Below are 15,093 nucleotides of genomic sequence, written 5' to 3' on the forward strand. Positions count from 1 at the left end.
TTTTCTAGTTTGTACCTTCTAATTTTATGCCGTATGTATTTCTTAGCTGGCATTCTTCTGTAGAGAACTGCTTTTATCCACCTCTTCTGCTTTCTTTCCCCAACTTTTTTTTTCAGTAAACTTAAAAGATACCAGCACCCAGATCAAGAAATAGAAAATTACCAGTGTAGTCCATACATTAGGGGCCTGATAACCCTTTCACAGTAACTACTTTCCTCCCCAAAATAACCACTGTTCTGCATCAGCACCATAGATGAGTTCTGCCTGCTCATAAACTTCACTCATGTTTCTCTCTGCTCTCCTTTGCTTCAGCTTTTTTGTGGTGCTGCATGTGACAGGAATTGGTACACTCTTGTTGCTGTATAGTATTCTTTTATTTGACTAATTCATTCTGTTGATGGATTTTTTTTTTTTTAAAGATTTATTTATTTATTTATTTGACAGAGATAGATCACAAGTAGACAGAGAGGCAGGCAGAGAGGGAGGAAGGGAAGCAGGCTCCCCGCCAAGCAGAGAGCCCGATGCAGGACTCGATCCCAGGACCCCGAGATCATGACCTGAGCCGAAGGCAGCGGCCTAACCCACTGAGCCACCCAGGCGCCCCTGATGGATTTTTTTTTTAAAGATTTTATTTATTTATTTGACAGAGAGAGATCACAAGTAGATGGAGAGGCAGGCAGAGAGAGAAAGAGGGAAGCAGGCTACCTGCTGAGCAGAGAGCCTGATGCGGAACTCGATCCTAGGACCCTGAGATCATGACGTGAGCCGAAGGCAGCGGCTTAACCCACTGAGCCATCCAGGCACCCCTGTTGATGGATTTTTGAATTGTTCTCATTTTGGGGGCTATTATGAATAGATATATATGCTATATGAGCATTCTTGTACATGTCTTGGTGGACATATCTTTTGGGTGTATTTGCAAGAGCAGAAAAGGGTCATAAATACTTGGCAAACAGTTTTTCCACAGTGGTAGGTAACAGTTTATAACTCCCCTCAGCAGTAAGACATTTTATGGATCCCATTTTTCCACTGTGTTACGATTCATTTCTCTTACCATTCTTTTTGGTGCACTCGTTGCCATTGATTTGACTAGTGACATCCTCTTCATTTTTGCTTTTCTGTTCTTTGATATATGTCCCCATCATTCTTTGAGCATTCCCTTGATTTCTGGCTCAGGTTGTTTCAAGTGAGCTTTAGCAAACACTTAGGCCTTTGTAACCGAAATCCCTCTGAGGAAGTACCATTAATTTTTAAAAATTGAGGTAATTACATATCACAAAATTCATGGCCGATTTTAATGTATTCACTAAATTGCGCAACCATTACTACTCTTTGATTTCGTAATTTTTTTTTTAGATTTTATTTATTTATTTGACAGAGAGAGATCACAAGTAGGCAGAGAGGCAGGCAGAGAGAGAGGAAGGGAAACAGGCTCCCCGCTGAGCAGAGAGCCCGACGTGGGACTCAATTCCAGGACCCCGAGACCATGATCCAAGCCGAAGGCAGCGGCTTAACCCACTGAGCCACCCAGGCGCCCCATAATTATTTTTAATTGATGAACTTTTTAGAGTTGGGAATCAGTTTTGGTATTAGTTTTTATAAACGTTAGCCTTCAGCATTTTAGAATTTGTGCTATGTTGCTGTTTACTTCTATGTAGGGGGAAAGCATTTGTAACTTACTAATTTATGTACTCATTTGAAGATGTGTATGTATATTTTTAAATCAGTATCAGATATAATGATGGGGGGAGAAAAACTAATGGTTAAGTAGGAGGTGGAATTAAGGTTCTAAAATAAATAAATAAGAATAAATAAGTAAATAAAAATAAATAAATGAAAGGCTCCCGCTGACTGATTATGGATTTCTGTTGGGGCTGGGGGCCAGGCAGATGAGTTGTTGCTTTGTCTGCATGAGCTTTTTTTGTTTGTTATTTTATTTCCCCGTTGATTTTAGCAAAGGGAGTCACCCATATGTTTTCATTATATTAATAAGATAAGTCTCCATTAATGTATTTTTTAAAAACTTTTTATATACAGACTCACTAAAAAACTCGAAGAAAGAAGAGAAGAGAAAAGGAAAGAGGAGGAACAGGTAAACTTCATGTACATCATCATTTTGCCCTTCCAGTAAGGAAATGTTTGATTCCCTGCTGAATTTGGCAGACCTTAGATGGCTTTCTGGTTACAGTTGAGTGTTGAAGCACAGTGAAGGTAATTAACCTGAATTCCTTAGTAGGATCATAGTGTATACTTCTTGTGGGTTTTTTGTAAATTGCTAGGAATAAGTTTAATCTTCTCTCTGCAGTGAGTCTTTTACACTAAGAATAAAGAGAATTGAAGTAAAATTGTATTATATTGATGCAGATGAAATTCTTAGCTCCTTTCTATGCAAAAGAAATTTGTAGGTATTTTGCTGTATTTTCCCTCTGGTGTTGCCAAATTCTGGTTCACCATTCATTTTTCTCATCATGTGCTCCTAAACTATGTCATCTCTTTTGAGATTATAAGAAAGTTATTAATTCTTTATGCCAAATAAATGACTACTTTGTGTCCTTAGAGGGTAACATTTACTTTACAAACCAAAGACCTGTAATCCTTTTTTTCAAATTACATCACAACCTTAATAGAAATGCTGAGATTTGTAAATTGATAGACATTTGACCTTTAACCCATCTATTAATAAATCCTTTTAGACCCTTACATTTTATGAAATTACTTTGTCCCTTTAGCTGTGCCCTACAACCAGCTCATATAAAATAATACCTAAGCAGATTAGTAAGTTGTCTTTTGGGCTCATAATACTTCCTTTCTCTTTAATTTAGAGAGAAATTAAGAAAGAAATTGAGAGGAGAAAAACTGGAAAAGAAATGTTGGATTATAAAAGAAAGCAAGAAGAAGAACTAACAAAAAGAATGTTAGAGGAAAGAAACAGAGAAAAGGCAGAAGATAGGGCAGCTCGAGAGCGCATAAAACAGCAGATTGCATTGGTGAGTAATAAGTTTATTTTTAATTCTTCACTCTCATGCAGTTGTTTTTCCATGCACAGTGGTTTTGGTTTACTACCAGGTCATGTACACAAAAATAGTAGACTTTAGTGACTCAAAGAGTACAATTTTCAGGTTCCTTTTAGTAGAAATTGTATATTGGATTAAAATATAGTTAAGGGATACACGTATGGCTCAGTCAGTTAAGTGTCTAACTCTTGATTTCTGCTCAGGTTGTGATCTCATGGTTGTGAGTTTGAGCCTTGTATTGGACTCCGAGCTGGGCGTGGAGCCTGCTTAAGATTCCTCCTCTTGGGCACCAGGGTGGCTCAGTTGGTTAAGTGACTGCCTTCGGCTCAGGTCATGATCCTAGAGTCCCAGGATTGAGCCCCACATCAAGCTTCCTGTTCAGCCTTGAGTCTGCTTCTCCCTCTGACCCTCCCCCTGCTCTGGCTCGCTCGCTCTCACTCACTCTCTTGTAAATAAATAAAAATTAAAAAAAAAAAATTCCCCCTCTCCCTCTACCGCTTCTCCCTTCCAAAACAACATAACATATTAAGATTAAAATTGGGGGGCACACCTGGGTGGCTTAGTCGTTAAGTGGCCAACTCTTCATTTCAGCTCAGGTCCTTATCTCAGGATTGTGAGATTAGGCTACACATCATGGAGCCTGCTTAAGACTCTCTCTCTACTTTTTCCTCTTCCCTCACCCCATTTGGAAAAAAAGATTAAAAATTGGGATTGGATAAAGAAGTTGTGGTATATATATACAATGGAATATTATTCACCCATAAAATGAATGAAATCTTGCCTTTTGCAACAACTTGGATGGAGGTAGAGAGTATTATGCTAAGTGAAATAAGTCAGTCAGAGAAAGACAAATACCATAAGATTTCTCTCATGTGAAATTAAACAAAACAAATGAGCAAAGAGAGGGAAGCCAAGAAACAGACACTTAACTGTAAAGAACAAACTGATGGTTACAGAGGAGGAAGGTCAGGTGATGGGTGAAGTAGGTGAAAGGTATTAAGGAGGGCACTTGTCCAATGAGCACCGGGTGATGTATGGAATTGTTGGGTTAATATATGTTGTATACCTGAAACTAAAAGAACAATGTAGGTTCATTATACTGAAAACAAAAACTTGATAAAATATTAAAATTGAGATGCTTTTTTTCAAAGTAATTTTTTTGTGTGTTATGAGACCGTTGTCAATAGGTAGCTTTCAAAAATTCCCTAGGGATGTGAGGGCGATCTGGCTGCCACACCTGTCATACCATTGATCACCAAGTGATCTGGCTGGCTAGATGGGTGTCCCCTTCCTCCCTCACTGCTCCATGTGTATTCTTTCTGAAGCTGAGCTACCCTGCTAGAACCTCCAAAGAAGTTTTCAAGGTCCATTTGTAGGAGAACATAGAGTAATTAGGCTTTCAAGACTCAGACACATCCAAATGAAGTGCTACATATGGCAGTCTGCCTTTCTTTCAAAAAAAAAAAAAAAAAAAATCCCTAGAAAAGAAGCTTAGAACTGGTTATGTGGCATTCTCCTCTAGTCACAACTCTTCTTTTGTGGGACATTCAGAAGATTTACATACATCAAATAGGAGGTTAAGATGGTTTTGAAACAGCTGCCTTTAGAATTGAGCAGTTGTAGTGCATATGAAAGCCATTTCTACCTTAATATTGTTCATTTGTTTATGCAACAAATATTTGTTGATTATCTACTGTTTGCCAGACCTTTTCCCAGGCTCTGGCGATACAGTAGTAACCAAAATTAAGTCCTTGTTTGTTCAATAAGCAACTTGCTGGTCTCTGATCATTCATAAAACTAAAAAATACCAGCTCCAGAGTGATAAAGTTTACAGATGGCTTTAAGGAATCTTACATACATTTGTATTTGTTCCTTATGTTTGTTCCTTGTGTTTGTTCCATTCTAGCAATGAAAGCTAATTAGTATCTAATACCTGTTTTAAAGGACCGTGCAGAGAGAGCTGCTCGTTTTGCAAAGACAAAAGAAGAAGTAGAAGCTGCTAAAGCTGCTGCTTTGCTGGCCAAACAGGCAGAAATGGAAGTCAAAAGGGAGTCTTCTGCAAGAGAAAGAAGGTACTTTATTTCCCACTCAATTCCCTCAATTCATAGCCACTGAGGAGAACAGCAGTTGTAAGCTGCTTTTTAAACACTGTTGTGCACTGTGGCTCTAATAAGTAGTTCCAGGAGGACATAATGACCAGTGTGGCAGTTGCCAGTGGTACTTGTCACTGAATGTTTTCAAAAGACAGAAAACACATATATTGAAATGATTACAGTGGTTATCTTACATGTATTGTGATTTTTTTTTTTAAGATTTTTATTTATTTGTTTGTCAGAGAGAGCACAGGCAGACAGAGTAGAAGGCAGAGTCAGAGGGAGAAGCAGGCTCTCCGCGGAGCAAGGAGCCCGATGTGGGACTCGATCCCAGGACGCTGGGATCATGACCTGAGCCGAAGGCAGCTGCTTAACCAACTGAGCCACCCAGGCGTCCCTTTTATTTACTTGACAGACGCAGCAAGAGAGGGAACACAAGCAGGTAGAGTAGGAGAGGGGGAAGCAGGCTTCTTGCTGAGCAGAGAACCCCGTGCCAGGTTCAGTCCCAGGACCCTGGGATCATGTTTTGATCTGAAGACAGATGCTTAAGGACTGAGCCACTCATGTGCCCTATATCAGGATTCTTGAGGTTGTGATTATCTCAGGTCAAACAGGATTAAGCAAAAAGGGAATCTGTTGGCTCTGCAGTTGGAATTTCCACTGATGGTTTTGGTAGGTATAGCTAGGTTCAGGGATTTAAAAGAACATTTTCTCTCTTTTTAATCTCTTGGGCTTTTTTTCTGTTTTAGCTTCATTCTTAGAGAAACTTTTATGATGATGTCAGGTGAACCCAGGGCCTCTTGGCACATTCAGAATCTTGAGCTCCTTATCCCAGAGAGGAAAAACTCTTTCTCAGATCCTATATCATTAAGTAGGGAGAATTCTGATTGGCCTTATTTGGCGGATGCGGCCACTTTCAGATCAATCCCTATGTCTACTTAAATTGGCTCCCTGGTTGGGGGAGTTCACATGCCTACTTTGGTGGCGAGGAGGTTAGGGAAATGTTACTGATAATCATACCAGAATGAATGATAGGTGGCAGGGATAAGGCATTTCCCAAAACAAAAATATATTGTAAAGAGAAAAATACAGATTTCCAGTATGTCCTAGTTGGATTATGGTTAATATTTTCTTTCTTACTTTTCTGTCTTGTCTTTTTTTTATGATTTTATTTATTTGAGAGAGAGGGAGCATGAGTGTGCAGGCATGAGTGGGGGGTAGGTATGGGCAGAGGAAAGAAGGAGAAACAGACTCCCCACTGAGCACAGAGACCAGTGCGGGCTTCAATCCCAGGACCCTAGATATGACTTGAGCTAAAGGCAGATGCTTAACCGACCGAGCCACCTAGATATTCCTTTACTTTTCTGTATTTTCTATATTGGAAAATTAATGAGCATTACTTTTGTTATTCAGAAAAACTTTATTTTTTTAATAATTTTATTTTTAAGTAATCTCCATGCCCAGTTTGGGGCTCTAACTCATGCTTCACCAATTGAGCCAGCCAGGCACCCCAGAAAAAACTACTTTTTGTTTGATTTTTCAGTTTTTACCATGCTTATTTTATAATCATGATTTCTATGCCCTTATTAAGTTGATGGAGTTTGAGGAAATAAATACTTCCTTCCCTTTTTGTTGCATAGGTACTAGTGGAGGAAGGGGGAACAGAGTATGAGAGAATAAGCAAAGGATGTAGGCAGCAGAAAGATGAAGTCAAAGAGAGACAGTGAATGTTTTTTTTTTTTTTTTTTTTTTTTTTTTTTTAAGATTTTATTTATTTATTTGACAGAGAGAAATCACAAGTAGACAGAGAGGCAGGCAGAGAGAGAGAGAGGGAAGCAAGCTCCCTGCCGAGCAGAGAGCCCGATGCGGGACTCGATCCCAGGACCCTGAGATCATGACCTGAGCCGAAGGCAGTGGCTTAACCCACTGAGCCACCCAGGCGCCCCGAGACAGTGAATGTTTATGTGAACCTTTCTGTAAGCAGTACCAACCAACAAAGTACAAAGCTCATAACATGAGTAAAAACTACTTTTTAAAAACTATTTTCCGAAAGTAATAAAATACTTAAGAATATATTTAATGAAGGTATAAGACTCTTACAATGAAAACTAGAAAACATTTTTGAAAGAATTAAAGCAAACATAAATATATGGGAAGACTTTCTGTGTTCATAGATCAGAGGACTAAATATTGTTGAGATGGCAGTACAAAAGGGGCTTGAGAGATGAAAAGGAAAAGTGGGGAAAAAATGGCAGTACTCCCAAACTGATCCGTAGAGTCAACACAATCCCCATTAAAATCCCAAGTGATTTTTTTTTGCCAAAATTTTTGCATAAAAATCATGTAGAAATGCAAGGGACCTAGAATAGTCAAAATTACCTGGAAAAAGAACAAACTTGGGAGAATCAGATTTTTTAAATTTTAAAGCAAAGCTATAGTAACCCAGACAATGTGGTATTGGCATAAGGATGAATATATGGATCACTGTAGTAGAACTGAGTCTTCAGAACTAAACCTATGCATTTCCCCAATGTTTATAACAGCAATGTCCACGATAGCCAAACTGTGGAATGAGCCCAGATGTCCATCAACAGGTGAATGGATAAAGAAGCTGTGGTGTATATATGCAACGGAATATTACTCAGTCATCAAAAAAGAATGAAATCTTGCCATTTGCAACAACGCGAATGGAACTAGAGGGTATTATCCTAAATGAAATCAGTCAGTCAGAGAAAGACAAATACCATAGGATTTCACTTGTGTGGAATTTAAGAAACAAAGCAGATAAACAGAGAAGAAGGGAAAGAAAAATAAGATAAAAAGAGGGAGGGAAGCAAACCATAGGAGACTCTTAACTATGGGGAGCAAACTGAGGGTTGCTGGAGGGGAGGTGGGTGGGGATGGTGTAATTGGGTGATGGGCATTAAGAAGGTCACTTGAGGTAATGAGCAGTGGGTGTTTTATGCAACTGATGAATCACTAAATTCTACCCCTGAAACTAATAATATACTATATCTAACTAAATTGGATTTATTTATTTATTTATTTTAAAGATTTTATGTATTTATTTGGCAGAGAGAAATCACAAGTAGGCAGAGAGGCAGGCAGAGAGAGAGAGAGAGGGGAGCAGGCTCCCCGCTGAGCAGAGAGCCTGATAATGGGACTCGATCCCAGGACCCTGAGATCACGACCCGAGCCGAAGGCAGCGGCTTAACCCGCTGAGCCACCCAGGTGCCCACTAAATTGAATTTAAATAAAAAATTGAAATAACAAAATCTTTAGGAAAAAAAAAAACCCATGCGTTTATGATTGATTATGATTGAAAATGTTACCAGGGTCATTCATGGGGAAAGAATAGCTCTTCAACAGATGGTTCTTGGACACATCCAAAAGAATGAATTTGAACCCTTTCCTCAAGTATAAACGCTTAGAAAAAATGAGAAATTCCTGTGATCTTGGAAAAGGCAGTGATTCTTAGACATGACGCCAAAAGCACAAGCAACAAGAGAAAGCAATAGATAAGTTGGACTTCATCAAAATTAAAAACTTTGTGTTGCAAGAGACATCATTAAGAATGTGAAAAGATAGTCCCCAGAATTGGAGAAAATATTTGCAAACCATATATCTGATGAAAGACTTGTATCTAGAGTACAAAAAAGAGTCTTTAATAACTTAACAATAAAAAGCAAACAACTCAGATTTTAATATGTGAAAAGGATTTAAATAGCCATTTATCCAGAGAAGATCTCCAAGTGGTCAGTTAGCCATATAAAAAGCTACTCAACATTATTAATCATTAGGAAAATTAAATCAAAACCACAATGAGATACTGTTTAATGCCCTCCAGGATTCCTAAACTTAAAAGCAGTAACAAATCTTGGTGAGGATGTGGACACTTTGGAACTCTCCTATATGGTGATGGGATTATAAATACCATTTAGCAATTAAAAAGAATGAAATGCTGACCTATGCTACAACATGGGTGAACTTTGAGAACATGTTACATGAAAGTGAGTTACCAGAAAGTCAAACATTCCTATGTTCCATAATATGAAATGCCTGAACTGGGCAAATTCTTAGAAGCAGAAAGTAGATTAGTGCTTGCCAAGGGGCTAGATGAGGGAGGAGTAGCAAGCAATTGCTGTTGGGTTCAGGGTTTCTTTTTGGATTGATGAGAATGTTTTGGAATTAAATATGGTTGTGCAACTATGACCATAATAGAAACCACTAAATTAATTGTATGCTTTATCTTTTATAGAAGATGTTATTTATTTGAGAGAGAGATAGCGAGAGGGGGAGGGAGAAGCTGGCCCCGGCCAAGTAGGGAGCCCAACGTGGGGCTCACGTCAGGACCCCAGGATCATGATCTGAGCCAAAGGAAGACACCTAACCAACTGAGTCACCCAAGCACCCCTAATTGTATGCTTTAAAAGAGTGAAATAAAATTTAGTCATTGGAGCGTGCAACTCTTGATCTTGGTTGGGGTTGTGAGTTTGAGCCCCACCTTGAATGTAGAGATTACTTAAAAACCTTTAAAAAGTAAATAAAAGGGTGAATTTTATGTTATGTGAATTATATCTTGATAAAGCTGTTACTGAAAAATAATAAATGAAGGGGTCTGACATGGGAAAAACCTGTTTTTTCATTTTGCACATTTTCACTTCCATTTTCTCTTTTAATGATACTGTTTGAGAATTTGTTAAGATGCTGATTTTAATTTTCTATTTTCATAGCACTGTTGCCAGAATTCAATTTCGTCTTCCTGATGGTTCTTCCTTTACAAATCAGTTCCCTTCTGATGCTCCTCTAGAAGAAGCAAGACAGTTTGCTGCACAGGTAAATTTATGTCTTGTCTTGACTTACAGTAAAGATAGATGAATAGGTTATTAAAATGTAGGAGGAGAAAATTTCCAAGCCTGGTTTGTAAAGTATAAGTCGTGACTTATCCCCAGGAGGGAAGCATCAGACCTCTTTGGGGTGTTGTGGAGCTTCCATCATGCATTAGTGCCACAGAGAGAAAGCACATCTGTTTGTTGTGTAGAAATAGGGATTTGCTAATAGCATACAATAGGTTTTGGAAACTTTTCTCACTGCTCTTGCAAATGATTCTTCAGAGGTCTAATCTGAGGGAGTTGTTGCCTATAAAGGGATGCAGTTTTTTCTTCCTCTCTCTTCACATTTTCTGCAGGTCACCTTGGGCTGGCCATTTTCCTGCCATCTGCCAGGTGGCCAAACCTAAAGATCAGTAATCTTTCTTTGGTCACAAGTATCTTCTTCAGGAATTTACTTCCAGAATGTGGCCTTACTCAAAATCTGAGTTGGTGTGAAATTTTATATCTTAGAAAATAAGATATGAGTACTTTCCCAATTACAGTTGACCCTTGAACAGTGTGGGTATTAAGGGTTGCCAACCCACTGCACAGTTGAAAATCCATGTATACTTTTCAGTTCTGCATAAACAGAACTACTACTAGCTTACTATTGATCAGAAGCCTTAACAATAACAGTTAACACATATTTTGTATATTATATATACTATATATTCTATTCTTAAAGTTAGCTAGATAAAAGAGAATATTAAGAAAATCATAAGGAAGAGAACATACACTTATAGTGCTGCACTGTAAAAAATCCATGTCTGGGTGGGCCCACACAGTTCACATCCATGTTATTCAAAAGTCAGCTGTAAGCTGTTTTTATTCTCTGAATGAGCCTTTTTCAAAAAGGATTCTAGGCATTAGATGTCCTTTAGGATCTGGGCTCATCATATGTCCCTTCATGTGACTTTTCAAGGTTGAAATTAGGGTTCAGATCTTTCTCCTAGACCTCATCTCCCCATTTACTCTGCTGTTTCACTTATGAATCCCAAGAGGGTACCTAAAGAGCTATTTGCCATTGCTGGGCTTTGCAATGTAAAAACACTTCTAATAATTCTTTTTTCCCTAGGAGCGCCTGGGTGGCTCAGTGGGTTAAGCCGCTGCCTTCCGCTCATGTCATGATCTCAGGATCCTGGGATCGAGCCCCACATCGGGCTCTTTGCTCAGTGGGGAGCCTGCTTCTCTCTCTCTCTCTGACTGCCTCTCTGACTATTTGTGATCTTTCTCTGTCAAATCAATAAATAAAATCTTAAAAAAAAAAAGTTCTTTTTCCCTAAGCTTATAGTGGAACAATCCCAGTAGCTCTGTTCTTCTTTTGCCTTGGTGCCCCACTTGGGGCCTCCCAAAAGGGAATAATTAGTCCTGGCCTGAGTTGTACCATTTCTACCATAGGTAAGTGAAGGAGGAAGCCACATGAGAAAACAGAGCTTTGCATCAGTCCTATTAGAACTTTATTTCAGGGGTACTTGGGTGGCTCAGTCATTAGGCATGTATCTTCAGCTCAGGTCATGATCCCAGGGTCTGGGGATCAAGCCCTGCATCGGGCTCCCTGTTTGGCCGGGAGCCTGCTTCTCCCTCTCCCTCTGCCCTGCTTGTGTTCTCTCTCTCACTGTGTCTCTGTCAAATAAATAAATAAAATATTTTTTTTTTTTAATTTTAAAAAAAACTTTTGTTTCAGTGCAGTAACCCACTTTTGTATTTTTTTTTAAAGATTTTATTTATTTATTTGACAGAGAGAGATCACAAGTAGGCAGAGAGGCAGGCAGAGAGAGAGAGAGAGAGGAGGAAGCAGGCTCCCTGCTGAGCAGAGAGCCCGATGCTGGACTCAATCCCAGGACCCTGAGATCATGACCTGAGCCGAAGGCAGCGGCTCAACCCACTGAGCCACCTAATTTTGTATTTTTATATGTCCTCATGTTAGAGTAAGAAGTGAGAGGTATGTATGTGATCTCCAGTTTTTAAAAAAATACAAAAATCTAAAGCATTAGTCTGTTTCTTTGGACTCTTCTAGGGAGAGAAAAACTCTTGGCTAAGATGTTTACAAGTATAGGTGACTTAAAATTATGAAGGTGATCATGTTGCTGCCCAGTGTGGTGGGTTCCTGCATCTGGGATTGTGTGTGTAGCACGGATTGACTATGGGACATTTATTTTTTTGGGACAAGGAAGACGTGAACTCCTGATTTTATGTATATGAGGAAAGTTCTGGAATATTCCAGATTTTTAATAGGGAATTCCTATAATTCAGATGTACATCAGAGAGATAGTAATAAAAGTTTGCCAAAGTATAGTGAAAACTAGTGGCAAACTGCAGGAATATTCAAAAGAGATGTTACAACTGTTCATTTTTGTTCAATTTTTTTAGATGGTTTTAGGAACTATAGTCTTGCTATGTTGTCATTTTGGGATTGTAAAAGCCTAGGTACTATTTGGATTTTGTAGCTTTGAGCTACTTTTTTTTTTTTTAAGATTTTATTTATTTATTTGACAGACAGAGATCACAAGTAGGTAGAGAGGCAGGCAGAGAGAGAGGAGGAAGCAGGCTCCCTGCTGAGCAGAGAGCTGGATATGGGGCTCGATCCCAGGACCCTAGGATCATGACCTGAGCCAAAGGCAGAAGCTTTAACCCACTGAGCCACCCAGGCACCCCATGAGCTACTTTTTGAAGCACAGAGTTTTTATAAAGGTTTTTGTGAGTTTACATTTGAATGAACTTTTTAAAATTTACTATATTTTCTTAAGGTTTTCTTTTTGTCAGAGAGAGCAGAAGCAGAGGGAGAGGCAAACAGAGGGAAAAGCAGGCTCCCCACTGAGCAAGGAGCTGGATGAGGGATTCAATCCGAGGACTCTAGGATTGGGATCATGACCTAAGTTGAAGGCAGCCGCTTAATCCACTGAGCCACCCAAGTGTCCCAATTTTTTTTCTAAGATTTTATGTATTTTTTTAATTAATTACTTTTATTAACATGATGTATTATTTGCCCCAGGGGTACAGGTCTGTTAATCATCAGGCTTACACATTTCACAGCACTCACCATAGCACATATCCTCCCCAGTGTCCGTCACCCAGCCATCCAACCCTCCCCCCTGCCCTGCAGCAACCCTCAGTTTGTTTAAAGTCTCTTATGTGTGGTTTGTCTCCCTCCCAATCCCATTTTGTTTAATTTTTTCCTTCCCTACCCCCCCAGACTCCCCACTCTGCCTCTCAAATTCCTCATATCAGGGAGATCATAGAATAATTGTCTTTCTCTGATTGACTTATTTCACTCAGCATAATACCCTCTAGTTCCATCCATGTCATTGCAAATGGCAAGATTCATTTCTTTTGATGGCTGCATAGTATTCCATTGTAGATATAGAGAGATCTCTATCTATCTATAGACATATATATATATATCTCACACATCTTCTTCATCCATTCATCTGTTGATGGACATGTGGTTTCTTTCCATAGTTTGGCTCTTGTGAGCATTGCTGCTATAAACATTCAATGGGTGCACGTGCCCCTTTGGATCACTGCATTTGTATCTTTAGGGTACATACCCAGTAGTGCTATTGCTGGGTCATAGGATAGCGCTCTTTTCAACTTTTTGAGGAAGGATTTTACTTTTTTTTTTTTTTTTTGAGAGAGAGAGAGAGAGCATGTGCAGGGTGGGGCACAGGAGGAGGGAAGGGGAAAGAGGATCTGGACCAGAGTCTGCTCTGAGCAGGGCCTGATACAAGGCTGGATCTCACAAAACTGAGATCATGACTTGACCCAAAACCAAGAGTTAGACACTTAACTGATTGAGCCCCTGAATGAACTTTAAAATTAAGGCAGTTTGAATTAAAGCAGTTGTTTTGGGGGTGCCTGGGTGGCTCAGTGGGTTAAAGCCTCTGCCTTCAGCTCAGGTCATGGTCCCAGGGTCCTGGGATCGAGCCCTGCATTGGGCTCTCTGCTCAGCAGGGAGCCTGCTTCCTTTCTCTCTCTTTCCCTGCCTCTCTGCCTGCTTGTGATCTCTGTCAAATAAATAAAATCTTTTAAAAAAACCAGTTATTTTGGATGCATTTGGTGTGTATTATCTTACTTTAAAAAGGCACCTTTGTAAGGTTTTAAAACTCAACTGTTATGTTACAGACTGTTGGCAACACTTACGGTAATTTTTCACTAGCAACCATGTTTCCCCGGAGGGAATTTACCAAAGAAGATTATAAAAAGAAATTGTTGGATTTGGAACTTGCCCCAAGTGCTTCAGTGGTACTGTTGCCAGTACGTATATATGTATTTTTTTTTCTGTCTCTACAATCCTGTTTGTTCTACTCTTGATCATTTCTTAAAATCAATGGAAGGGATGGTAAAGCATGTACTATGGGTAATTAAATTCAGATTGTCCAAAAAATGTTAGATTAATTTATTGTTCCATTATCCTGTGCGTTTTATATTTGTATTGCTAATGAGGCACTAAATAAATACTTCAGTTTTCACCTTTTTCCTCACCTATTTTCATGTACAAAAAGGACCAGTATGAGAAGAAAATAAGAAATACATAGTATTGGTCTAATATATATTTTAGTGTCTTTCATGTATGTATGACCTTAACTGGTTTACCAAGTTTTTAAAAAAAAATTTTAACATAAAAGTAACTTTGATTTTTAAACATATTCATCACATTTGATCCTCACAACAATATTTTAATCTTTGATAAAGAGGCTCGGAAAGTTTAAATGACTTTAGTAAGGAATCCCCTATTTCCAGAGACGGAGAGCCTGGTCTTCTATATTTTGATTAGAATAGTTTTCCTGGTTCTGAACTAGAGCTCCACACCTAAAACAATTAGCCTTCCAGTAATAAGGATTAATTTGTATTCACTAAGGTTTTGAAACCTTTGCCTATTTTTTAATAAGCAAGGAAGACTTTTCTTACCAAAGTTGTTAATTTCATTACAAAAAGGTTAGTTTTCGGGGCGCCTGGGTGGCTCAGTGGATTAAGCCACTGCCTTCGGCTCAGGTCATGATCTCAGTTTCCTGGGATCGAGCCCCGCATCGGGCTCTTTGCTCAGCGGAAGCCTGCTTCTCTCTCTCTCTGCCTGACTCTCCGCCTACTTGTGATTTCTCTCTCTCTGTCAAATAA

At 39.1% G+C, this 15,093-nt stretch overlaps 1 protein-coding gene across 2 annotated transcripts in view; it reads left to right on the forward strand.

The window, feature by feature from the left end:
• The window catches only part of UBXN4 (UBX domain protein 4), a 59,250-nt gene that overhangs the window by 33,490 nt on the left and 10,667 nt on the right, over positions 1-15,093 (forward strand). For both annotated transcript variants that reach the window (XM_059166734.1, XM_059166735.1), the window contains exons 7-11: positions 2,038-2,092; positions 2,823-2,987; positions 4,959-5,086; positions 9,841-9,943; positions 14,101-14,232. In XM_059166734.1, coding sequence (XP_059022717.1) covers positions 2,038-2,092; positions 2,823-2,987; positions 4,959-5,086; positions 9,841-9,943; positions 14,101-14,232 — 583 coding nt within the window. The remainder of the gene's footprint in view (positions 1-2,037; positions 2,093-2,822; positions 2,988-4,958; positions 5,087-9,840; positions 9,944-14,100; positions 14,233-15,093) is intronic.

Source organism: Mustela lutreola, chromosome 3, assembly GCF_030435805.1.
Source record: "Mustela lutreola isolate mMusLut2 chromosome 3, mMusLut2.pri, whole genome shotgun sequence".
NCBI classification, from domain to species: domain Eukaryota; kingdom Metazoa; phylum Chordata; class Mammalia; order Carnivora; family Mustelidae; genus Mustela; species Mustela lutreola.